The following is a 25406-nucleotide window of genomic DNA, read 5'->3' on the forward strand; positions in this document are numbered from 1 at the left end:
ATACATTTATATACATTTATGTATATACACTTTATATACATAAAGTGTTCTCTGAGATAGGATTATGCAATCTAAATTTGCAGAGTGGACAATAAGAATTTTAAGCAGAGATCTGCCAGCCATGAGTAATAATAATGGTATTCCACTGGGATTTCTACTTTTACTTCTACTTATTTACAAGGGCAGCCTATAGTTGGGGATCTTTTAGACTTTCTTCAGACACAGGAAAAACAAACAAACAAAACCAAAAATCCAGAAATAACTGGGCTCTAAGTATGAAAATCCCAAGGATTATGTGAGATAGAAAAGAATAATAAACCTAAAATGAATTCACCAATAAGCCATTAAAAATAAAAGTCTCACAAAACCACTGCAAAATATATTCCACAATGATCCTTGTGAATAAAGTCAATATTTCAAAATGCTTTGTCTGCAGTTTCTACAATGAATTTGAAGTTGAAAGCATTAAGAACATAAATTATAAGTGTCTTGGCAGTATTTAAAATCTTGCATAATATAAGATGGTAAAGAGAACAGTGGGAAATGAGTACTGAAGAAATTGATAGTGAAATCTGAAGATTCCAAAACCTTTATAACATAAAGAACAGTTTAAAAAATCTAGAAATCATTCCTATAGAAACACATTTAATGCCAGAGATAGAATGTATCTTTCCTACTTTTGCCACCACTAGTCTTTTATCTTTGAACACAAATATGATTTGGGGCCCAGTAGAAAGGTTAAACACTTAACAGCCTATGAGGGAATTCTGACAGCCAAGATCCTGTTTTCATACTGGTGTCTGCCTCCTTAGGGGTCAGGGCTGTGCTGTGTAAGCTGCCTGCCAATGGCATCTGATCAAGAGAGACGTCTAAGATGGAAGTCTGAAAAACAATGTATTTACCTGAAGATACTTTCACAGCACTTAATTTTTACCCTATCTTTTACCTCTTAAAGAAAGAAAGTGAAGTTTTTCAGAACAATTTAAAAACAAACAACAAGATTACCACTGAAAGCCCCAGTTTCAACATGCAAAGCTCTACCTCTAGCCAGCTCTTGGTGGATTTCAAAGAGAACTAATGTATGGACAAGAAAGGCTGGTTCCAGAAGGCATCTTAGGCATATTTCTCAGTGACTTTCTCTCTACTCTGCTGGCTTACCATATTCTTTAACTCTGTTACTATACAAGACATAACAGATATAAGCATAAGTCCATAAATGACTTAGGATAAGGCCTTATGATTTTATCATCCCATCTTGTTCAGTCTCTTAGTTAACTGCACAGGCTTATATGAGATCAGTTTACCTAGCCATAGGTCTGAATATCTGCCAGTCAGATGGGTAGATGGGGATGCTTGGCTTCCATTACCATGGTACCGAGAGCCCTCTCCAAGGCCTAGATTCTGCTCAGATGGGTAATTCTGCTCTTTTCCCTGCCAAAGCAGTCCAAACCAAACCAGGCTAACTACATAAGGGCAGAGGACAGCACCACATAGGTGCATTAACACACTGCCTTTTGGTATAGATTCTTAGAGTGCAAAGAAAGAAACACCAAAGCAATTAAATGAAACTGTTCAGTCTCTGAGAGGCAACAGAGAATTCTACTTAACTGAAGAGTGGTCATAAAACCCATCAGCACTCTTCCATTACTGAGTACATTACTTGGCATTGGAGAGGATCCTCTTGGGGGCTCAGATATACTTAAGCTGCTCCAAGGGTCACTCAAGGGATTAAAATCATAAGGATTTCATTACCTCTTCATTGAAAGGGTCTAATTTGTTCAGGCTGAGTGTCATTTTGTCATTTCCCATAAATTAAAGGAGAAACAAAATTATTGTTTCTATCTTAGTCCTCACATGAGATTTAGACACTTTCTTGAGAGTAACACTAGCTGACTCCTGGGTCTAGCAGGCTGGCTCTTGATTTGAGAGGAGCAAGAATACTCTTCACTTTGGTTTTCATTCTATATATTGAGTGGAGGGTAAGAGAACAGAGGCCTTTTGAACTGAAACTATTTTGCTGTGATCTAGGCTCAGGGCCAGAAATTCATAGAGAGTGATATGCTTCTCTCAAGTGCCCTTTACCTTAAGGAATGCTCTTAATATTGTGTACCAGGCTTAAGTGCCCCACTGCTATGCAGAATGGCTTGAATGGCTTTCAGGTCAGCATTTCTTTGGCTCTAATATGCTCTCCAGTAACTGCCTTGGCAACAATGTCTTAGGAATCTAAGTTCCATTAGGGAATACAATAGGTTTCTTTACTACATACACACAAATCAAATTGTTTCTGTCTCAAGTGGCAACAAATTTTGCTGACATCACAGGCAACCTGGCCCATTTTAACTTGCAATGCTGTTTATTCCATATAACGTGGCAGGTGCTGCCAGGACTGCTAAATAAGATGGGGCTACAGAGGCCTGGCTTTCAGTCACAATTCTGCCTCTAATTAATTCAATAAGTGACTCTGGTAAGTTCTTTCCTGTCTCAGGCAAGTCATTTTCCTCACCGGCAAAATGAGGGGGTCAGTCGAGAGGATTTCTGAGGTCTTAGTAGTTTTGAAGTGAGCCCGAAGGCTATTTTATGGCATTTGCCATTTTATTCCTAATAGGATAAGTAAAGGGAAATAAGCATGTTTTTAGAAACTGTGATGTTTTAGGCACTTTGCAAGGTACTTGCTCTTTTATTAACTTCCTCATAACTCTGCTCAAGCCATTTTACATATATATATATATGAATATAAATATATCTGAAGTGCCCCACAAAACCTGGGTCATCTTTAAGGTCTGATTCAGTTCCTCCTTTCCATGGGGGCTTCTGTGGCTCCTTTTGTTTTCCACTTGTAGTGTTTTCTTATTTTTCTTAACTCTTATTACACTCTAAGAGGTTATGTGTAAATATGTTTAACAATTGTCAAAGAGGTTTTTTTTCAATTGCAACTCTTTTGAAATAACCTAGTTTAGTAAGATATTATTCAATAAAAACTGATAAAGTGGGGGGCACTAATTGGGTCAACAACCTTACTAAGAGAGCTTTATCCTGATGTGGGCATACAACAGATTTATAGACCCTACTGTACACACATTTGAGAAATTACTGCTGGCTCTCCACCTACTCCCTCCTTTTCTGTGTTTCACATGAGTCTAATCCTGAAACAGGGGAATCACACAGAGACTTATTCCTTTTCATATATCATGGAAATTCATATCATACTAAATAATGTATTTAAAAAAACCTTCATTTCTCAAATCAGTAGCAGCAGCTTCTAAGACTAAGTCTACTAAATCTTTTCTGATGGCAACTGTTAACTTTATGAGAAGCAAAAATGCCACATATGGTTTGGGCAGTAAAATCCATAGTGATGAAAGGAGTCAGTCATTGACTAGAAAATGTGAGCTCTAATATTTTAGATTACTGTTCATACTCTCTTTTGTAACCATTAAGGACAGAGAAGCTATAAAGGATGCTTAATAGGGAAAAAAGGAAGTTTGGTAATTTAATGATATTGGTGGGTTGGGCACACAAAGGAAGGAGAAATAAGTAATTATATAAGTATTTGGCAATATGGAAAGCTTGCAACACTATTCAATTATGATTTAAAATATATAGTGTACATACAGTTTCTCAAGCAAAAAAAAAAATAAGATTTCATCCTAATTGAAACACAGAGATGTCATATATAACTACATTTATATAGGATTTATATGAATAATAAAATGCTAATATTTACTATGCTTCTCACTTTCTAATTCATGGATGATAATAAATCTATTTGACTTGTGAATCTAAAAGTATTCTCTATGTTTTGAAGGTCACCAATATCAAATTAGGTATGAGAACTACAACTCCAAGATAAATACATTATTATTTTGAAGAAATGATTTCCTTGATTTAGTAAAAAACCCAATACATGCAAAAGAGTATATCAGAAAATTCTTTTTGTGTAAATATCCACTGTTATTTCAACAAATGGGTTTTGTATAGAAACAAGTAAGTATTTATGGAAGAACTCTTCCATGCAAGGGCATCATGCTAGATGGGATGGGTGGAACTAGACCATGCATGCCTTCAAAGAGATTATAATCCAAGCGTGTCAATAACAGAAGCACTTGAGTAACTTTGGCACCTTAGCCAGATCAGCTAAGTGCGTAAGAGTAATATAGAGAGCTGTGAGGTTTAAAAGAAGTTGGAGGAAACAGGAAAAGCTTGAAGGAGGAAATAGAACTTGAAATAGGGTTTGATGGATGACTAGAATTTAGAGGCAAAATTGGATGATGGGAGAGGGTAACAGAAAAAATGAGTGAGGGAAAGAAAGTATTCTCGTGAAAGGAAGAATATGAGCACAGGCATGAGGCAGAAAAGGATGGGGCACCTGGAGGACAGTGAGTATTAAAGGTTTTTTTTTTTTTTTTTTTTTTTTTTTTTTTGCTATACGCGGGCCTCTCACTGCTGTGGCCTCTCCCGTTGCGGAGCACAGGCTCCGGACGCGCAGGCTCAGCGGCCATGGCTCACAGGCCCAGCCGCTCCGCGGCATGTGGGATCTTCCCGGACCGGGGCACGAACCCGTGTGCCCTGCATCGGCAGGCGGACTCTCAACCACTGCGCCACCAGGGAAGTCCAGTATTAAAGGTTTTTAAGTACATAAGATATATATGGGAAATATGGGAATTAAGGTATTTGGAAAGGGAAATAGGGGCTTAATTACAGAAAACCCTGATTGCTGAGTTTGAATGTGATTTGGTAAGCAATGAGGAGTCATTGAGCATTTTCATGCATGAAATTACCACAAATTTTATTTTCTTAGAACCATATATTAATCATAGGCTACATATATATTTAAAGCTCTCTATGCAGCAGAGCCAACACACACAGGCCTCAGTCCTATACAGGAACACAGGTCTAAATCCTATTGCTGAGACTGAACCAATGGAGGGGAAAAGGCCAGTAAACAAATACGCACCAGTGAGGAAAGTAGGCATAGTAATCAAGATAATGTCACTTGTGGTCTGTAGATGCTGTAAGTTGAATAGTTCATTTTAACTAAATGCTGGATTCCCTAAATAACAACTTTTTGAGAGTCAGAATATAGTATCTGATGATGATAAACTATGGTCAAGGTATAGCTTTTAGTTGGTCCTCATTTCTATACCTCACTCCAAATTCCAGCCATCTTCAGCATTTAAAGCCAATAAAATTCTTGGACCATAAGAAAGGACTAGAGTTAGGGGCTTTAATTCAAGGACAGACTCATGACATAAGTGTCTGCCATATGCTAAGAGTCCTTGAGCTAAAGGCAACTAACCCAATCCTAATTACAGGATAGGAAATACTCTGCCATTCATTAAAAAACAGTCCAATAGCATTTCAAATAGCATCATTATTATATACATATATCTCACACACACACACACACACACACACACACACACACACACGCATGCTATGTAGAGAGAAAGTTAATTACCTCATGATCATGAGTGGCCTGTCGGGCTGCATCTAAAAATATGATAGAATAAGAACATTAAGCTGAAAAACAAAACAAAATAACAAAACCTAAGGAAATGACTATGCTAAGCTACAAAAACTGCTGGTATATGTGGGCTCTCAAAACATATCATATTTTCTCTGATAGCTTTATTAATCAGTCAACAAAAGTTAAAGGGAACCCCATCTTACAGGTTACACAGTTAGACACAAGAGAAACAGCAGACACAGTTCTTACCTTTGAGGAGAACAGGGTGGGAGAGTGGACAGGAAATACATGCCAAAGGATGTTTGCAGAACATTACAGTTTAGCAGGCAAGATGCCCAAATTTGGAGAAGACGCAATAGCTCAGGAATGACAAGCTATTATGAGTGGGGCTTCTTTCTTTGGCAGTGTTTCCTGAAGAAGGGGAACTTTTAGCAATATTTTAAGAGTGTGATGAACAATTTTAACGGAAAACAAAAGATCCGTGAAGACTGGGATCTTCTGTATCTTGTTTACCTTTGCATCCTTAATGCCTAGATGAGATCCTGATATGTAATAGGAGGTGTTCAATACATTTTTTGAATACACGCATACATGAATGAGTGAATTAAAAGGATGATTGATCACTGGTAGCTGGGAGAAATGATCACATGAAAGGCTTAGAGGTGTTACAGCAAGGTGGTTATGTAGTGTAGCAGACAGATTTGTTTAGAGGTAGAGAAATGACTAAATTGGAAATAGAAGAAAAAGCACAGACAACTAAAAGGGTCTTGGAGCACAAGCCAAATTGCTGATACTGGATATGGAAACCCAACTGAAATTTCTAAATGAGAGCAATGTGATTTTAATAAAATTCCAAGATGATGCTTGTAAGTGAATGTAGTATAATAGAGAAATGATAGAAATATATCTTTTATATTCTCACTCTAATACTTGGCTTTGTGACACTCCATCATGCAAAACAAACTACAAATACATTTGGTTCTGGTTCTGATACCTTGCCTATGAGATTTGCCTTTCTGACGGTCCTGGGTTTTCCTACTGAAAACCTTGTAGGCCTCAGTCTTCTGATACTGCTCCAGCTCCTTCATGTAACGCTCCTTATCTCTGTCTGCTTCATCAAGGTAGCGCTGGGGAAGAAATATGGAATTATTTTCAAGAAATAGGTCTTACTGACGTAAAATACCAATGAACTCTTTGAAGAAAGCAAAGGATAATTAGCACATGGAAAGAAAAGTACAAGTGGGATAAGCTTTGAGAATTAAAAAAAAAAAAGTCATGTGAATAGAATAAAATATCTCTTAGTTATAAAAGAAATAGGTGATTCTAACTTTTTAGACTACTGCCTTTCTTAACTTATTGAAGACAATTTCTATTGAGGTCATTCTCATAAAAAATTCACAAGAAGATTATAGTTCTTCTACTAATCCTATAGATAGAACTACACATGGCCCTAGAGTCCTCAAGAAGACTGAACACCACATAGGCACACTTAATCTTCCCAGGGGAAAGGATGGAATATTACTTTGTTTCTTTATCCCCAACCCACTCTGAGGAGATGATCTCATACATCAATTGGCCTTTAAGAGCCAGAAGAGTGGAGATACAAGGAACATAAAAAAGAATGACCTCACCCTATGGACCTAAAATGGACTACTATGAGACAGCCTGTATCTACATGCTTTGTGCTATTAATTATTTAAACAAAGTTCATTGATCTACTAGGATAATTTTGTTTAATGCCTTGTACTTTTCATTCATCGTTAGGTTTAAGAAATAAAGTATAAAAATACTCTTCTAAATGAACACAAACAAGAGTTAGAAATTATGTTAAAAGCCTTGTCCTACACAAGAGCCAGATGTAGGGGTCAAATGGCCAAATCTGGGACAATTTAAGTATCAAAATACTCAAGTATAGTAATAATTTATAAACCATTGGGAAAAAAAGAAATTCATATGCCTAAGCCAATTGTAAATAAATAACAAACAGATACATAAATGGAGGGAGGAAGAGGGCTCTTGCTTAGATTAGAATGCTGAAGGGCAACTGGCAAATGTGGAGGGAGTGCTAGAGTTGGAAAATCATCATTTTGCAACCATCATGGTAAATATTAGATCAGGCAAAAGTTATTAATGAATGCTAAATCTAGGGGGAAATTTTGATATGGAACAGACTATTTGAATGTTCTTAAAATGTCTCTGCACAGACTACTTATTAATTACAAGGGAGAGTAAAAAACTTCAGTGAGTGAGCAAAATTAACATTACGAATAAAAGGAATGAGGAATGAGGAATAAAAGACATTGTGTGCCTGCATATGCGATACCCTGAGAAGGACCAACGTCCACCTATGCAGTATTCTGACCAAGAATGCATAACCTCAATCTAATCATGAGGAAACATCAGACAAATATAAAATGAGGAATGTTCTGTTGAAAGTAAACAAAAAGGAGGGGGAGGAAGAGGGAGAGACGGTATTCCTAAAAAAATATTAATGTCATAAAAGACAAAGAAAGGCTGTGGAAATATCCCGGATTAAAGGAATCTAGAGATTTGACTACTAAACTCAGAGCCTGACCCCTGGACTGGAATCTGAACTGGAGGGGGAAAATGTTACAGAAGAATGATGTTAGAGGTCAACTGACAAAACTGGAATATAGATGGCAAGTTAGATAAAAGTATTGTGTTAATACAAAATTATGAGGTTGTTAACTAAACTGTGGTTAAGTGAGAGAACATGTCTATTCTTAGGAAATTCACACTGAAATATTTAAGGGTAAAGGGCTATGATGTATGTAACTTATATCAAATAATTCAGAAAAAAATTGTGTGTGTGTGTGTGTGTGTGTGTGAGAGAGAGAGAGAGAGAGAGAGAGAGAGAGAGAGAGAGAGAGAGAAAAGAGAAACCACATGCCCAATCTTGCCCAGGAGAGTATGAGCGCATGTGCGAAAAGAGAAAATGTGTTAATGACAGGTCAATCTGGGTAAGGGTATTTGGGTGTTCTTTGTATTATTCTATGTTTGTAACTTTTTGTACATTTGAAAAATTATTTTCAAATAAAAATTTAAGAACAAAAACAAACATGAAAACCCTTGCCCTGCCTAACTAGTTAGTTATCACTGTTTGTTATCCCTGGAAATGACTTTTGCGTTTTTCCTTATATACTTCTGTATTGTCTGAAAAAATTTTAAACGATGAGCGTGTATTAATTTTGAAATAAAAAAATTAAAGAGAAAAGAGTAACTACTATGTACAGCTCATAATCCATTTATACATTAGAGCTAAAACAATGGATGATATACTCTGTTTTCTATTAGCTTGCTACCACAAACACAGAGCTTCAAGTTGAAACTCAATCTGATCTCTTTGAAATTTTTTGAATTCAGTTAATTCCCAAGAGTATTTTTCAATTTGGCTTTAGTTTGTTTGGAATCCTTTTTAAGGAGTGTAAGACATAAGAGAAATATAGACATATATCAGATACTGAAAATGCTGGGAACTTTCAACCCCTCCGACAATCCCTACAATCCCAACAATTTTGTGGCATTTCAACCAGTTCGTGGCTAACTTGTCTTTAATTCCTCTCAAATCTAACAAATGGATTTGTTTCAGTTTGGCAATAAGGTTAGTTTCTGTCTTGGAGGAAAGAGAATTCAAATAGTTCTTGCTTTATTTTTCATAGTAGGTTAAATTTGCCAGAACTCCAGTTTAAAAAGTTTATTAAAGCAGTAACATCTTTTTCTTAAACAAAATTCTTATGTGAATATCAGAATTTTATCAAAAGACCTTTTCTCATTTAACTCATGACTTTTCACTTAACTCGGCAGAATAAACCATGTTGATAGATTTCTTAATATTGAACTACTTTTTACAAAAATCTTATATGAACTCTCAGCATATAAAGCAAATAAAAGTGGAGCTGCTTTGGTTTGGGGGGGATCCTAGAGTCCCTCCTGCTCACGTCCCTGCAGCAGACCCTGAAAGAGTATAAAAACCACTGTGGAGAAAAGAGCTATGAAGGACCCTGCTATTCTGGTCTCCTAGGCCCATGACAAACTTGGAGAATCAACAGTCCATTCTCTTTGCTTTTCTGACAAAAGTTATTTTTGAGATATAATCAAAACCAAGCAAAGGATCAGGAATAGGAACAATTACCTGTTTTTCCTCCGGAGGAAGTTTACTCCATTCATTGCCTAACATCCTTGTAATTTCTGGAAATGGGACTTCTGGTCTTTTTGCTCGAAGCTGTTCTCGACGCTCGTTCATGAACCGAACATATCCTGTAAGGGGGGATTTAGGTGCATTGCTGTCTCGAAGAGGTTTCTTCCTCTTTCTTCCTTTGGACCAACCTCCTCGTTTACTTCTTTGCTACAAAACAAGAAAAAATAAAAAACCCCAAACCAAATTACAACAACAAAAATTTCCCCAAATAACACAATAATCAACATCAACAAACAAAACAGGATTAATAATTGCATTTTGCTACCATTAAGGCCCTGATATTCAAAGCTCTCCAAACCTGTTATAGGTACAAATGGCTGCAATGCAGTTTTCAAGAAGGGACCCCAGATGGTTCACCTGCAGACCTTTTTATGTACCATGCTACACAATGTTACACTAAGGGGCTATTTTAGTGCTAATCCCAACAGATAAGAATGAGGGGTACCATGATCACATAAGCTCTGGCCTTCATATTCACTTAACAAATCCTGACTCCTGACAGGGGAATATTCTAAATGAGAAATGCAGCACATATACAGCACTGTGCCAGGAAAGCAGACATTGCTACAGTAGATCAGAACAAGATGCTGTCACAAGCACTGGGCAAAAGAAGAGGAGACAAGTTGTAGTACTAGGATTAAAATCATTCATGAAGGGTGTTTCTCATTGATATCATTCAAAGACCAGTTTATTTCCCACAGCAGATAGCACTATAGATTTTAAAATTAATATCTAAGACTTAGAAAAATTTCAGCAACTATAATATATCCAAAATGAATACTAGTTCTTTGCCTTGCTGGTTTATTTCTTAAGATGTTTATTTTATAAAGGCAGAGGTCTTTATATGTTATTAGCTAAATCAAAAGACAATATCGCCCCCAAAAAAGTTTAAAGGACTGAAGTACCACTATTGTTTTACCACAGCCTTTTTCTTTGTCCTTTTAAACAGGATGCAAGGTACTTTTACTTCATAATTTTACAAATACACATAGCCTATCAGTTAATAAAGTTTTATGGATATAAGCATTTTTATTTCAGAGAAGAGAAAGATAAGCCAAATGGGACAAAAATATCTAAATATTAATTACCATACTGCACTCCTCCAAATATATATAAAATGGTACAATAATTCAGCATTGGGCAAATGGTGTATTTGGTATCAGTTTTTTTGTTTTTCTTTTTGGTTTTGTTTTGTAAACCTAGTAACATTTAACATTAAAGCTACTACGGATTTAAGATGTTTAAGAAGCCTTAAGCATTCGTCATAATCTTTAAGAATGCCAACATAAAAAGAATAAGCTCTTTCAAAATAAGAACAAAGACAAAAGTCAATGGTGGTACTCTTTTATAGCTAAAAACAAAAAAAGAGTACCTTAAAACATAGACAATGTAATCAGTCATTTGTGAGGAACACTGAAAGTCCAACAAGGGAATGATGGCCCAGGTCCATACAGAACCTTTGTGTGAATTAGAAAAAGATGCCCCCTATGGGACAATGAATGACTTGGTAAGTCGTGTGAACCCTTTGGGCACATATGACTCCATGCTGCAGGGTTTGGTGAGCAGAGTGTGGTCTTGAGTAAGGGCATGTGGACTCCTCGTTAATTACTTTAAAAAAAAAAATTATTTATTTTATTTATTTATTTTTGGCTGTGTTGGGTCTTCACTGCTGCATGTGGGCTTTCTCTAGTTGTGGCGAGTGGGGGCTACTCTTTGTTGCGGTGCGCAGGCTTCTCTTGTTGCAGAGCACGGGCTCTAGGTGCGCGGGCTCAGTGGTTGTGGCTCGCAGGCTCTAGAGCACAGACTCAGTAGTTAGATAGCCCGTGGCTCACGGGCTTAGTTGCAGCATGTGGGATCTTCTCAGAGCAGGGCTCGAACCCATGTCCCCTGCATTGGCAGGCGGATTCTTAACCACTGCACCACCAGGGAAGCCCTAATTACTTATTTAATTAAATCATGCAATTCATTCAGTAAGCATTTGTTGAGCGTCTAATCTGATGCACGTATAAATTTTCTACGTAGGGGAAAAAGAAGAGTCTACTTGTCTCTGTATCATTAAAACCATTAATATGGTTCTATGTGAAACAAGAAATATAAAACAGAATATTCTGCAGAATGTAAGGAGGCCAGAGGATGAACACCTCGGTCAACTCCCTTGCTGACTGCTTCTTTAGAAGCCTCAGAGACCAGTAACAGGAGGAGATGCTTCAGCTTACCTCATCTTCGTGCCTCTGTTCATTGCCTTCTGCTGTATTTGAAGACTCATTCTGAAGCAACTGACCTTGGGAGAGATCCTCAACAAATTCTGGATTATTTGTGGATGATGAGGCTCCACTACTATATGGAACCTCTGGGTGGGTTATCCTGAAGAATGATAGGCAGAGTGGAAAAGTTCAGTATCAACAGCATCAAAAACTCCTACTTACCAAGGTTCAAGACAAATTTCACTGCCAGCAAAATCACATGCCAGCCCTTGAATTAATTCCCCCACCTCATTCTGTATAAATGTAAACAATGTCTCCATAGCAATTATAGAGCATTTTGAAAAAGGTTTCAGTGCTTGATTGGATCAGGTCAGTTCCATGAAGAAATCTCCTACTAAAAACAACTATAATCTTTCCCCCACAAATTACCTCTCTCCTCAACGTAGACTTTACATTTTAGTTCTGAGCATGCAACTTTTATATGCTAGTTTCATGTATCTCCTTTTCATGTAATAAAAGGAAAATACTATTAATGGAAAAGAACAGGAATGGGAGTTGAAGAGGAAGTTTGCCCCCCTATCACAAAAGAGAGCGTTCTTTAAGGGCATAAGAAGTATCTCTTATGGTACATTCCATAGGCTACTCCTTGGATTATAGTGTTTATTGACAATGAGATCATCTAAGAACAATATTATCAAGTTCAGTAAGTTCAGGTATAAATGTTAATAAATCAGAGATATACATTTTCTGTTCCTATCATTCTGTTCCAGATGAGTCAGCAAACCAGATCTCATCCTTCTGAAAAGTGGACACGAGAAGGTACAGATGACGATTGGATCTTAGACTAAGTTATACCCTATCGCATTTAGATAAAGCAATGGAAATAAAAGTAACACCATGCGCTAGGGAGTTTGGGGTTTGGGGCAGGTAGTGGGGAAGGTGGAGGAAGATGTACAAGAGAGTAATATTCAGTCATTATTCTGGAAGAATGTATACTCCATAGGGTTACAGAAAATACTTACAATGCAATGTAAGTACTGAAACAGAGGTCTGTAAAATGTGCCATAAAGGTACAGTAGAGGGGATGAGGAATTTTATATGTATGGAGAGAATGTTAAGAAAGATTTTACAGAGGAGGTCTTAAAAGTTGAAGAGGCATTCATCAGGTAAACAACATTATTACAGGTAGAAAGAACAGGGTATTAATAGGAGAAAGGGCAACTCTTCAGGAGGCTACTGCAATAGACTAAGGGGGAGACAAGGGCAAACAGGAGAATAGGGGAGAGAAAGCTAAGAGATAATTAAGAGGTAGAATGATAGATCGAATATAAATAGTGAGGGAAAAAGAAGAGTCAAAGGCAATTCTGAGGTTTCTAGATTGGGTGATAATGTACTATTAATCAATGTAACAACTGGAATGTGTGTGTGTGTGTGTGTGTGTGTGTAAGAAAGACAGATGAGAAAATGCTAAGTTTGAAACACTCATGGCATAATTAGGTGGGGCTGTCCCACCGACAACTGGAAACATGCCCTGAGAGAACAGAAGTGAAGAAAAGGCAGGAGATATTTTGGGAGGCATCAGCTCATGGAAATAATGGGAAGTGCTAGATATTCTCCAGAAAGACAGTGAGAAGAAAAATCAGGATAGAACTCTGTTGGAACAATATTTTAGAAGCAAGTGTTAGACGGGCTGGGAAAGACTAAGGAGGACGTTAAGAAATCTAGGAGAGAATACTGTTACAGAGGCCAAGGCAGGAAGACTTTTGAGAAGGGGTTATTACACAGGCAAAAAGTTGCAGATGTCACATAAGATAGGCTAAAAAGTATCTGCTAAATCTGAAGATCTGAAGGACTTCAGCTGTACTCCCTGTACTTCAAGGGAGTACAGTTTTAGTGGAGTTATGGGAATAAAAACCAGATTACAGTGGACTGAGAAAAGAATGAAAGCAGATTCAGACTGTCCTTGAAAGGACAGAAATTTTATTTTTCTGAACACTTCTATAAAAAATAGAGTATTATAACTAGGAGGCTCCTACATTTTTGAGGTCCTGTGAAAAAGGGTAGATAGGAGAAATTATTAACTCAATGCTAATTATGTTCTCTGAAGAGTTGCCATTAGAGATCCAGTTTGATCTTGGCAGCTTTGTTTTTCAAATATTTCAATCATTTAGGATGTCTTACAATGTCTTTTCTTTCACTGTCATTCTTCATTTCAACTGTGCCATCAATTTTTAAGTTACTAACTCTTGCACATTCTTATTTCAGTAAAATATGAAAACTAGGTTTAGGAAAGAGTACCAATCCTGTGAATCCCTTGACTGAAATGGATAGGAATCAGAGGGAGTGGTCAAAAGCAGCAAATGCCTTAGAGATGACAAGTTGAATAAAGACTGAAAAAAAAAAAAAAAGGCTCCTTTGTTCCAATGAATGAATTGTCCATGCTCTTAGCTAAAGCCAACAACCCTTCCATTTGCGCCCTGGATCCCACACCCTCTAGCCTACTCAAAAACAAGTTTCAGCAATTCTGCCCTCTCTGGCATCACCAATTCTTTCCTCTCTACTAGATTAGCCTAATCAGCAAACAAATGTGGCATTATTACTCTTATCTGGAAACAAAACAAAAAACACACTTTCTTGATTCCACTTCATTTTTCTCCTTTCCTTTATGGACCTGACCTGAGGGTGGTATGTTCCAAGATCCCCAGTATACTGAACTCTGTTTTCTGTTCTGTCTTCCACCCACAAATTTAATGCCTTTTCTATCTTAACTAAGCACTTATCATGCACTGTGTCCATAACTTTTGCAGTTTGAGATGTGATAGCAAAACTAGCACGAATTTCTTTTTCCTTCTTCACAATTTCGCAGATAGAAGATTCATTCTCACCATAGATCTCAGCAACCTCAGCATATTACTATTTTTTTTTTCTTTCCTTATTAAGTCAAGAACTTTCACCTTTTCACTTAAAGGAAGCACATTAGGGCTTCTCTTTGGCGTATCTGAATTGCCAGCATCACTACTCTTGCGCTTTGGGGCCATTATTAAGTAAAATAAGAGTTACCTGAACACAAGCACTAAGATACTATGACAGTCCATCTGATAACAGGCAGCTACCAAGTGACTAACAGGTGGGATATGCTGGACAGAGCAATGATTCACGTCCCAGGCAGGACACGGTGGGATGGTGTGAGATTTTATCATACTATTCAGAGTGGCGGGCACTTTAAAACTTATAAACTGTTTATTTCTGAAATTTTCCATTTAATATTTTCCAACCATGGCTGACCGTGGCAGGTAACAGAAGCCACGGAAAGTGAAACCATGGATAAGGGGGTACTTACTGACTTCAATTGTTTATAGTGGAAAGAATTGTTTATAGTTATTGACTTCAATTGATCTCCCTTCATTCTTTCTTAAACCCAACCCAAAGGAGATAAGTGTTCACAACTCTTGTCAAGGCCACCAGTGACCTCCATGCTAAATCCAATGTCATTTCTCAGACCTCATCTTACCGGATTTTCCAGAAGTATTTGACACAGTTCATCTCTTCCCCTCCCTTGAAATATATTTTTTACCTGGTTTTCAGGACCCTGCACTCCTCTGTTTTTTCTGATACCTTTTCAGGTACCCCCTTGAGTCTTCTTTGCTGACTCTTCCTCTCCTCCCTGACTTGTAAATGCTGGAGTATCCCCGAGTTCCAGTGTCAGGTCTCTTCTCTTTTCTACCTACACAGTGCTCATTCGTTTGATGATCTCAACCAGTCCTACAGCCTTAAATATCAGCTCTAATATGTTGATTGACTCCCAGGTTTCTCTTTTTAGTGTAGACAGCCCCTAACTTTAGAGCCCTGTATCAAGCTGCCTATTTGACATCTCTGCTTGGATAGCTAATAAGAATCTCTATTTTAAAATCTCTAAAACCGAGCTCCTAAAATTCCCTCCTCCACTTGCTCAGTTTTCCCCATCTAATTTAATGGCAATTCCATCCCTTCAGTTGCTTAAGCCAAAAATTTGGAGCTGTCTTTAACTGCTTTTTTCTCCCTTCTCACATCTCATCTGGTCTTTCAGGCAAATCCTGTTTGGCTTACCTTCAAGATATATCTAGAATTCTATACTTCTCAACACCCCCCATTCCTATTATCTTTGAAACCCACTCCAGTGAGGTTTTTGTCCCTACTACTCTGCCAAAAATACTCCTGTCAAAGTCACTAGTGAAGTTCTTTGAGTCATCATCTCTCACTTGAATTATTTTAGAACCGTAACTGGTCTTCTTGCTTCAGTCCCTGCTCCCTTCACTCTATTCTCTATATAACAGCCACAGGGATACTATTTTAAAATGTCAGATCATATCATTCCGCTCAAAATCTCCCCATGCTTTCCCACCTCACTCAGAGTAACAGTTAAAGTGCTTACTCTGACCCATAAGATCCTACACGATCTAGTCCCTTGCTACTCAAAGTACCGGCCTTACACCAGCAGCACAGGCATCATTTGGGAACTTATTAGAATGTAGAATCTCTGGCCCTAACTCAGACTTTCTGACTCAGCGTTTGCATTTTAATAAGATGTCTAGGCAATTCATAAGTGCATTGAATTTTGAGAAACACTGATGGAGCCTATTACCCTTCCCCCTGGTATACTCTGCTCCAGTCACACTGGCCTCCTGGCTATTTCTAAAAGGCAGAAACACTCCTACCTCAAGGCTTTCCCACTCACTGCTCCCTCTGCCTAGAATAATCTTCCCCTGTAGGCTAGCTAATTTACTTCCTTCAGGTTTTTATTCAAGTCACTTGTAAAGCCTTTCTGGGTCATCTTATCTAAGATGGCACCTCAAGCCCCTCCTGTCCCTCTTCCTTACTTTATTTTTTAATCCATAGTTCTTATCAATGTAGTATGCATTTTACTTATTTATCCTGTCTGTTGTCTGACTTCTGCAGTAGAATTTAAGCTCTATAGGGGTTGGGATTTTTGTCCATCTTGGTTATTGCTTAATGTCTAGTGCCTAGAATGGTGCCTGGCACATAGCAGACACTCAGAACATTTTTATTGTACAAGTTGGACTCAGCAAGTAGGCAGCTTTTAGAAAAGTTTTAGAGAATAGTTTCATCTGAATAAAGTCAGAAGGCAGATATTAATGAGTTAAGAAAGAATGCCAGGGAAGGAAACAATTATAAAGTGTAGTCTGTTTTTAAAGAGCTCTAAGGAATATTAAAATAATTCATCTTAGGCATTAGCTAGCACTTCAATCTATTAGTGAATACATTTCTTCTTTGGCAAGTAATGTCTAATAGAAAAGATAAAAATTCAAGTGGAACAGAGATTTTCAGTGGAAGAGGGACTACTGCTGTTAGCCCTTTTCTACATTTCTTTATATATCTGTCCAAAAATACCAAAGAAAGGAGTTGGAGTTGGGGGGAGGGGTAGGTTGGGAAGAACAGAAGTCAGCTAGAGCTCCTAGGCATCTTGAATAAAGAACCATAATTAAAAATCTAATCTTAAAACAACAACAAAAAACCCTGATGTTTGGGGAAAAAATTATTTTAATATCTGTGGCAATTTAGACAGAAAATGAATTTGATTTTCGAAGCTAGCCCTGTGGCAAGTATTTCCTTAATGGTGACTATGTAATTCTCTTAACTGGGAGTCACTGATGTTTCCTAGACCCCACAGTACTGCTGTTCCAGTTCACAGGAACCAGAGCATTGCAAATGACAGCTGAATACAGATATTAAAGCAGTTTACAATGGCTCTCATTCTCTTTGCAAAGCATAACAAACGCACCTTCTAGTTTTGATATAAAACTGCCTCTTTAGCACCTCATATGTTGTCAGAAGCTGTTCTGAAGCCTAGGCAGAGGCCCAGTGTCCCAAAGCAGCTGCTTACCCAGTTGTAGCCAGATCATTACTCTCCTTGGAGCCATCTTCATCAGCAAAAAGGGGAGGCAGGGTGGAACCAGTCATCAAGGTTTCCATCTCTCTAAAAGGAAGACAGAATAAAAAAAAAATTTAATGGCTTAATTATTTCCAGTTCAAGTTGCATTAATTTAAGAGTCAGCCTTCCTTAACTTTATCACATCAGCAGCAGAATAGAAACCGACCTAAATATTTATTTTCTTGACTTGGACACATCAATTTGAACTTTATGGTTAATGGGCTTTTAACCCTGGTCTTATCAACTGACCAGACTAAAAACAGATTTTAACAACCAGGACACAGTTTGGAAAATTCCTTTTTGTTCATTCAGAATATCTTCAAAAGTATGCTTCATTTCCGGTAAAAACTGTTAAGCAGAGTAACTCAGAAGCACGGCAACCCTGAGCAAGCTATTCAGCCTCTTTGAGATACAATTTCACCATCTTAGACACAGACAAAATTGCTGACTTAACCCACAGGGTTATTGTGAAGGATTAAACTGAAAGTGCTTCATAAACAGAGAAAGGCTAAGATCGTAAGTGCTCTGAGTATTATTATATAAAGAAAGGTATTGTTATTACAGCATTACGAGTTCTTAATCCCAGATGAATCATCCTTAGATTAAATGGTGACAATCTGAGTCCTCCAAAAGGAAATAATGCAAAGGAAGTAGAGGATGGAAGGCATACTGATGTGGTTCAAAATGAAAGAAACCACACTTCCAGGTCAGAAATATGCTCCACATCACCATGATGACCAACAGTGGAAATAGCATGCACCTGGGCACAGGAAATAACTAAGCCTAACTGAAGAAAGCAAATAAATCAGAAGAACCTGAGGTTATCAGAATGAAAGGATAAAAGGACAAAGTGACAAAGAGAGTAATTTCATTTAGCATATCGCTACAAAGAAAGATTTTTCCCTTTCAAGGTTTACTACCAGGGGCTTCACCCCATATAGCTAAAAGCAGAAGCCTTCCATTCACCATGAAAATGATATTCAAACAAAACATTCAATAGTGACCCTAAACATCAGCCACTTAAGTGGAACTGCAAACCACTCAAGAAAAAAAGTGCCTCAATCACCTGGGAGAATTGAGGAACAGATTATGAAAATTCACTCAGGAGCTCCCTCAGCAGTTATTTCAGGTGCTGCTGCTAAGAGACCTAGTGAAATAGCAATTAAAAGAAAAGCACAGCAGCCCAAGCAGAGCTAGGATTCATCCCACTAAGACGGAAATACGAAGAAAATGCAGATGACAGTGATGCCATATTCTAAAATGTTCAATATAATAATTTACTTACAAAATGATAACAGTGATGATTTATTTCTTATTCTTACTTATTTTCTTGTTTTCACTTCTTTGTTACTTAGCAGACCAAATTCCATAAATAGCTTACTCTGAAAAAAATGCATCTTTGTATATTCACCACCCATTATAGTGGGAGAGCATGGAAGGCAGAGGGGAACTTCCCACTCAACCACAGAGTATGGAGTTTATTCCACATGCAGGGATACTTGCTAACTTTTCAACTCCTTCAAGAAAGGCGGGGTTACAAGGGGCTCTAACAAATACTGCAAAATTCCATTCTAGATGTTTTCTAGGATAATCTTGACACAAGTGCACTTATGTTTTACTTCACATTATGCACAGACCAGATTAGAGCCCAGGCTTTAAGGGCTGCTAACATCACCTTACACCAATATTCATTTTATCAAAAGAAAATTAATCAATTAGATGCCATATAATCTAGTTATAAACCACAAGCAAACATTCAAATAGTCAGGTATATATCCACAAACCTTAAAAGGACTCATTTAATTGGCTTCTTTCTAAAAGTCTCCTTAGAAGTAAAGGACTTTTCGAGAGCCTCAAGATTCAGCATTGGAAGCTCTTGGCATCATCCCACCTCAAAAGAAGATATATTACCTGGTGGGGGACAAATGAAGTATCTTTTCATTCACTATACCAACATGATCCTCTTAGAGTGTTTCCCAGATATCTTTAGTCATTTTTGAAATATGGGGAGGCAGCTGGACAACACAACCTTAACAACATATAAATAAATCATATAAACAAAGGAAGTTCAGAGAACACATTTCTTGTTGTTGTTTTTTCCTCTTAAGTGTGTTTTACTCAATCCATATGGCTTCAGATATATTTTCTCTAGTGTTACTGAGTAGTCAGGTCCCTAAGAAATGAGTAATAAAGTGGGTGGAAGGTTAAGGGGCCAAAATCAACAAAAGAAGGAAATGAGGAAAAAGTCCAGTGAAACTCAAAGGCCTCTAAACTAGTTGGGAAAATAAAATGATTCGCAAGAATTGGCTGGGATCCTGCAAGAATCTGCTTTCATATGGTTCATGAGGGGGTGATTCAAACTGAATCACAGCTACCAAGCCACTGATTGCCAAAAGCCCTTCAGTGTAGCATCTGTGCCAGATAATGTCCCAGTACAGAGGTCACACTAAACTCTGAAATTCTATGCAAAGCACTTAAGAAATGTAATGAATGCTGCTCTGGAAGGGGAAAGAAGAGATATATGTACAAAGGCAAGGCAATATACAAGTTTGGTTTTCCACTGCAGTTTACAGAAACAGGTATATCATGCAGATGTTTTCTTGCAGAAGGGATTCACCCAGTGAAGGCTTCCACCTGGAGGTAAGTGGTATTACCTTGGGGCTTACACTTTGAGCCAAGGTCTGGACTGTAACTTTGGAAACTCAAAAATCCCCTCTAACACTAATCGCTCACTGAAAACATTGATGTATAAAACAGAGTGACAATTTAAGATATTTTAATAACAATTATAAAAATTGTAATAAAAATTATATTAAGCCACTAATCATAATCAGAACATTTTTTTGGGCCAGAATAAAGGCACTCAGGTGTAGCTTAAGAAATCTTCCTCAACTAAGATTGTTCTAGTAACCTTTCCCAACAAAAGGGATGATCTCACCAATGAGACTATATTATTCCAAATGTGTTGGACAGTGCTGAAAGTATAATTTATACTTCTGTTTTCTGGGGTTGGCTCTTTTCAGGTACCCTTTCCCCACTTTACATATGTTAATCCCACTTCATTAAGCCCTCTCATGGAGATGCACCATATTCCTTCCCTACCACACCATCCCCAACAGTACACCTCAGAGTTCAGAGGTAGGATTCTGCCCTCATTTTTCCATACTACAACCTTTATGCAAAATTTCCAGTTCCTTTAAAAGTCATGTTAATTCGCTATACCAATCTCTGATCATTACCTCCTATCATTTTGGTTCTACTACAACTGACCTTTAACCACACAAACCTCTATTTGTCGACTCTTGATTTTCCCTTCTCTGTCTAGCTTAGATTCTGTGGCTGCATTTCAAATATTTTTTTGCCAACACTCTCAATTCCTTTGCCATGTTGTTCTTCTATACCCTGGATGTAGATCAACTCTGAGTTTTAGCTCAACATGGTGTTGGAGAAAAATCACAAAATAAAGGGTGCTACTATAAATTTATGGTATCAACTATAGCTGAGCCCACAATGCTCTCAGCTGTCATTTTACATGTTCTTAGGTTATCAACTGCCACATTAGCTCTGTCAAAATTTTCCAATCAAATCAAACCTAACTCACTCAAACCCTCCTGAATATTCAGGCTCATCTCTTCAAACTTCTCATTCCTGACTCACACCAAAACCATCCTAAGTAGTTTTATTTTAAAAATATATAATTTATATACCATAAAATTTATTCCTAATTTAAGTTATACAGTTCAGTGGCTTTCATATATTTACAGGGTGACTTTCACATATTCCTACCAACACCATAATTGATTTTACAACATTTTCATCATCCCTAAAAGAAACTCGGTACCCATTAGCAGTCACTGCCCATTCCCCCCTCCCCCTAGGCCCAGGTAATCACTAATCTGCCTTCTGTCTTTATAGATATACATATTCTTAACATTTCATATAAATTTAATCATATTCTCTGACCTTTTGTGTCTGGCTTCATTCACTTAGCATAAAGTTTTCAAGGTTCATCACATTTTAGCATGTATCAGTATTTCATATCTTTTCATGGATAAATAATACCACATTTTGTTTATCCATTCAAAGACTGATAGACTTGGGTTGTTTGTATTTTTTGTCTATAGTGAATAATGCTGCTTAAGAACATTTGTGTACAGTTTTTGTGTGGACATGTTTTCAATTTTCTTAGGCCTATACCTAGAAATGGAATTGCTGGGTCATATGATAACTCCATGTTTAACATTTTAAGGAACTGCCAAACTGTTTTCAAAGCACCTGCACCATTTTACATTCCCACTAGCAAAGTATGAGATTTCCAAATTCCCCATACCCTTACCACACTTTTTAGGAGTCCTAAAGAAATATCAATCCTACCCTCCTCCAGCTTTCCACATGGGCTAAGGGAAATACAGAACTCCAGCCCACTTCAGCCATCCTGTCCCACTGAAAGGGGGAAAAAACTAAGAAGCACCGGTAAAGTTTATAGTCCAGGGGGCACAGGCTCACCAAAAGACTGTGACCTAATCATAGTACTACAGAATGCTTCTCCTCCCCTCACACCTTACCACTACATCACTAAAGGGCTATATACCACAGTTCCTTTCACCCAGGACATCATTTCTACGTTTCAACAAAAATTTACAAGGCATACTAAAAGCCAAAAAACGATTTGAAGAGACTGAACAAGGATTAGAACCAGAGTAAGATACACCATGGTTTTTATTTCTTAACTTTAAAAAAATTGAAATACAGTTGGCTTACAATATTATATTAGTTTCAAGTGTATAATATAGTGATTAATATTTTTCCAGATTATACTCCATAAAAAGTTATTATAAAATATTGGCTATACTCCCTGTGGTATAATAGTACATCCTTGTAATTTATTTATTTTAGACCTAGTAGTTTGTACCTCTTAATTCCCTTCACCTATTTTAGTCTTTCCCACCCATTCTTCCCTCTGGTAACCACTAGTTTGCTACCTGTATCTGTAAGTCTGTTTCTGTTTTGTTATACTCATTTGTTTGTTTCATTTACAAAATTCTACATATAAGTGAAAACATACAATATTTGTCTTTCTCTGTCTCACTTATTTCACTAAGCATAATACCCTCTAGGTCCATCCATGTTGTTGCAAGTGGCAAAATTCCATTTTTTTTTAAAGACTGAGTAATATTCCATTATATATATATAGCACATCTTTATCCATTCATTTGTTGATGGACACTTAGGATGCTTGGCTATTATAAATAACGCTGCTATGAATGTTGGGGTGCATATATCTTTTCAAATTAGTGTTTTTGTTTTCTTCAAATAAATACCCAGGAGTGGAACTCCTGGATTTTATGGTAGTTCTGCTTTTAATTTTTGAGAAAACTCCATACTGTTTTCCATAGTGACTATTCCAATTTACATTCCTACCAACAAAGTGCTAGGGTTCTCTTTTCTCCACATCCTTGTCAACATTTATTATTTCTTGTCTTTTTGACGATAGCCATTCTAACAGGTGTGAGGTGATATCTCACTGTGGTTTTGATTTGCATTACCCTGATGATTAGTGATATTGAGCATCTTTTCATGTGTCTGTTGGCCATCTGTATGTCTTCTTTGGAAAAATGCTTATTTAGGTTCTCTGCTCATTTCTAAATTGGGTTTTTTTTTTTTTTTTTTTTTTGATATTGAGTTGTATGAGTTCTTTATATATTTTGGATATTAACCCCTTAACAAACATATCATTTGCAGATATCTTCTCCCATTCAGTAGGCTGCCTTTTCATTTTGTGGATGGTTTTCTTTCCCACACAAAAGTTTTTAAGTTTGATTAGGTCCCATCTGTTTATTTTTGGTTTTGTCTCCCTTGCCTGAGGAGAAAGATCCAAAAAAAAAAATCACTAAGACCAATGTCAAAGAGCCCACTGTCTACGTTTTCTTCTAGGAGTTTTATAGTTTCACGTCTTACATTTAGGTGTTTAATCCATTTGAGTTTATTATTGCATATGGTGTGAAAAAATGTTCTAATTTCATTCTTTTACATATAGCTGTCCAGTTTCCCCAAACCACTTATTGAAGAGCCTGTCTTTTCCTCATTGTATATTCTTGTCTCCTTTGTCACAGATTAATTTACCATATTTGTGTGGGTTTATTTCTGGGCTCTCTATTCTGTTCCATTGATCTATGTGTCTGCGTTTGTGCCAGTACCATATTGTTTTGATTACTGTAGCTTTGTAGTATAGTCTGAAGTCAGGCAGCATGATACCTCCAGCTTTGTTCTTTTTTCTCAAGACTGCTTTGGCTGTTCAGGGTCTTCTGTGGTTCCATATAAGTTTTAGGATTATTTGTTCTAGTTCTGTTACAAATGTCGTGGGTATTTTGATAGGAATTGTATTAAATCTGTAGACTGCTTTGGGCAGTATGGTCATTTTAATAATTTTAATCCTTCCAATCCATGAACATGGAATATCTTTCCATTTATTTGTATCATCTTCAGTTTCCTTCATGAACGTCTTACAGTTTTTGGAATACAGGTCTTTCACCTCCTTGGTTAAATTTATTCCTAGGTATTTTATTCTTTTTGATGCAATTGTAAATGGTATTGTTTTCTTGATTTCTCTTTCTAAAGTTCATTATTAATGTAAAGAAATGCAACAGATTTCTGTATATTAATATCGTACCCTGCACTTGACTGAATTAATTTATTAGTTCTAATATTTTTTTTGGTGGGGTTGTTAGGGTTTTCTATATATAGAATCATGTCATCTGCAAATAGTGACAGTTTTACTTCTTCCTTTCCAATTTGGATGCCCTTTCTTTTTCTTGTCTGATTTCTGTGGCTAGGACTTCCAATATAAATTAAATAGAAATGGTGAGAGTGTGCATCCTTGTCTTGTTCCTGATCTTAGCGGAAAAGCTTTCAACATTTCAACACTCAGTATGATACTAGCTGTGGGTTTGTCATAAGTGGCCTTTATTATGTTAAGGTATGTTCCCTCTATACCCACTTGTTGAGAGTTTTTAATCATGAATTTTATCAAATGCCTTCACTGCATTTTTAAGCTGATCATGATTATCTTCCATTTTGTTAATATGGTGTAACATATTGATTGATTTGTGAATAGTGAACCATCCCTGCATCCCTGGAATAAATCTCACTTGATCATCATGTATAATCCTTTTTACATATTGTTGATTCAGTCTGCTAGTATTTTGTTGAGGATTTTTCCATCTATGTTCATCAGGGATACTGGCCTGTATTTTTCTTTTTTTGTAGTGTCTCTGTCTGGTTTGGGTATCAGGGTAATGCTGGCCTTGTAGAATGAGTTAGGGAGTGTTCCCTCCCCTTCAATTTTTTGGAATAGTTTGGATAGACATTAACTCTTCTTTAAATGTTTTGTAGACTTCCTCTGTGAAGCCATCTGGTCCTGGACTTTTAATTGTTGGGAGTTTTTAATTACTGATTCAATTTCAATACTAGTGATCGGTCTGTTCAGATTTTCTACTTCTTCCTGATTCAGTCTTGGAAGAGTGTATGTTTGTATGAATTTATCCATTTCTTTGAGGTTGTCCAATTTGTCACTGTATAGCTGTTCAT

At 37.1% G+C, this 25406-nt stretch overlaps 1 protein-coding gene across 6 annotated transcripts in view; it reads right to left on the reverse strand.

Annotated features, from left to right (window-relative positions):
- The window catches only part of HMG20A (high mobility group 20A), a 69748-nt gene that overhangs the window by 8784 nt on the left and 35558 nt on the right, over positions 1 to 25406 (reverse strand). For 4 of the 6 annotated variants that reach the window (XM_067754428.1, XM_067754403.1, XM_067754410.1 and 1 more), the window contains 5 exons: positions 17772 to 17864; positions 11903 to 12050; positions 9621 to 9833; positions 6462 to 6594; positions 5459 to 5490 (listed from right to left, as the gene is read on the reverse strand). In XM_067754428.1, coding sequence (XP_067610529.1) covers positions 5459 to 5490; positions 6462 to 6594; positions 9621 to 9833; positions 11903 to 12050; positions 17772 to 17860 — 615 coding nt within the window. In that variant the 5' untranslated portion in view covers positions 17861 to 17864. Of the gene's footprint in view, positions 1 to 5458; positions 5491 to 6461; positions 6595 to 9620; positions 9834 to 11902; positions 12051 to 17771; positions 17865 to 17985; positions 18196 to 19603; positions 19731 to 25406 lie in introns of those variants that run through there. The other 2 variants (XM_067754393.1, XM_067754418.1) reach the window with 2 other exon arrangements.

The sequence above is a fragment of the Pseudorca crassidens genome, chromosome 1, assembly GCF_039906515.1.
Source record: "Pseudorca crassidens isolate mPseCra1 chromosome 1, mPseCra1.hap1, whole genome shotgun sequence".
NCBI lineage: Eukaryota > Metazoa > Chordata > Mammalia > Artiodactyla > Delphinidae > Pseudorca > Pseudorca crassidens.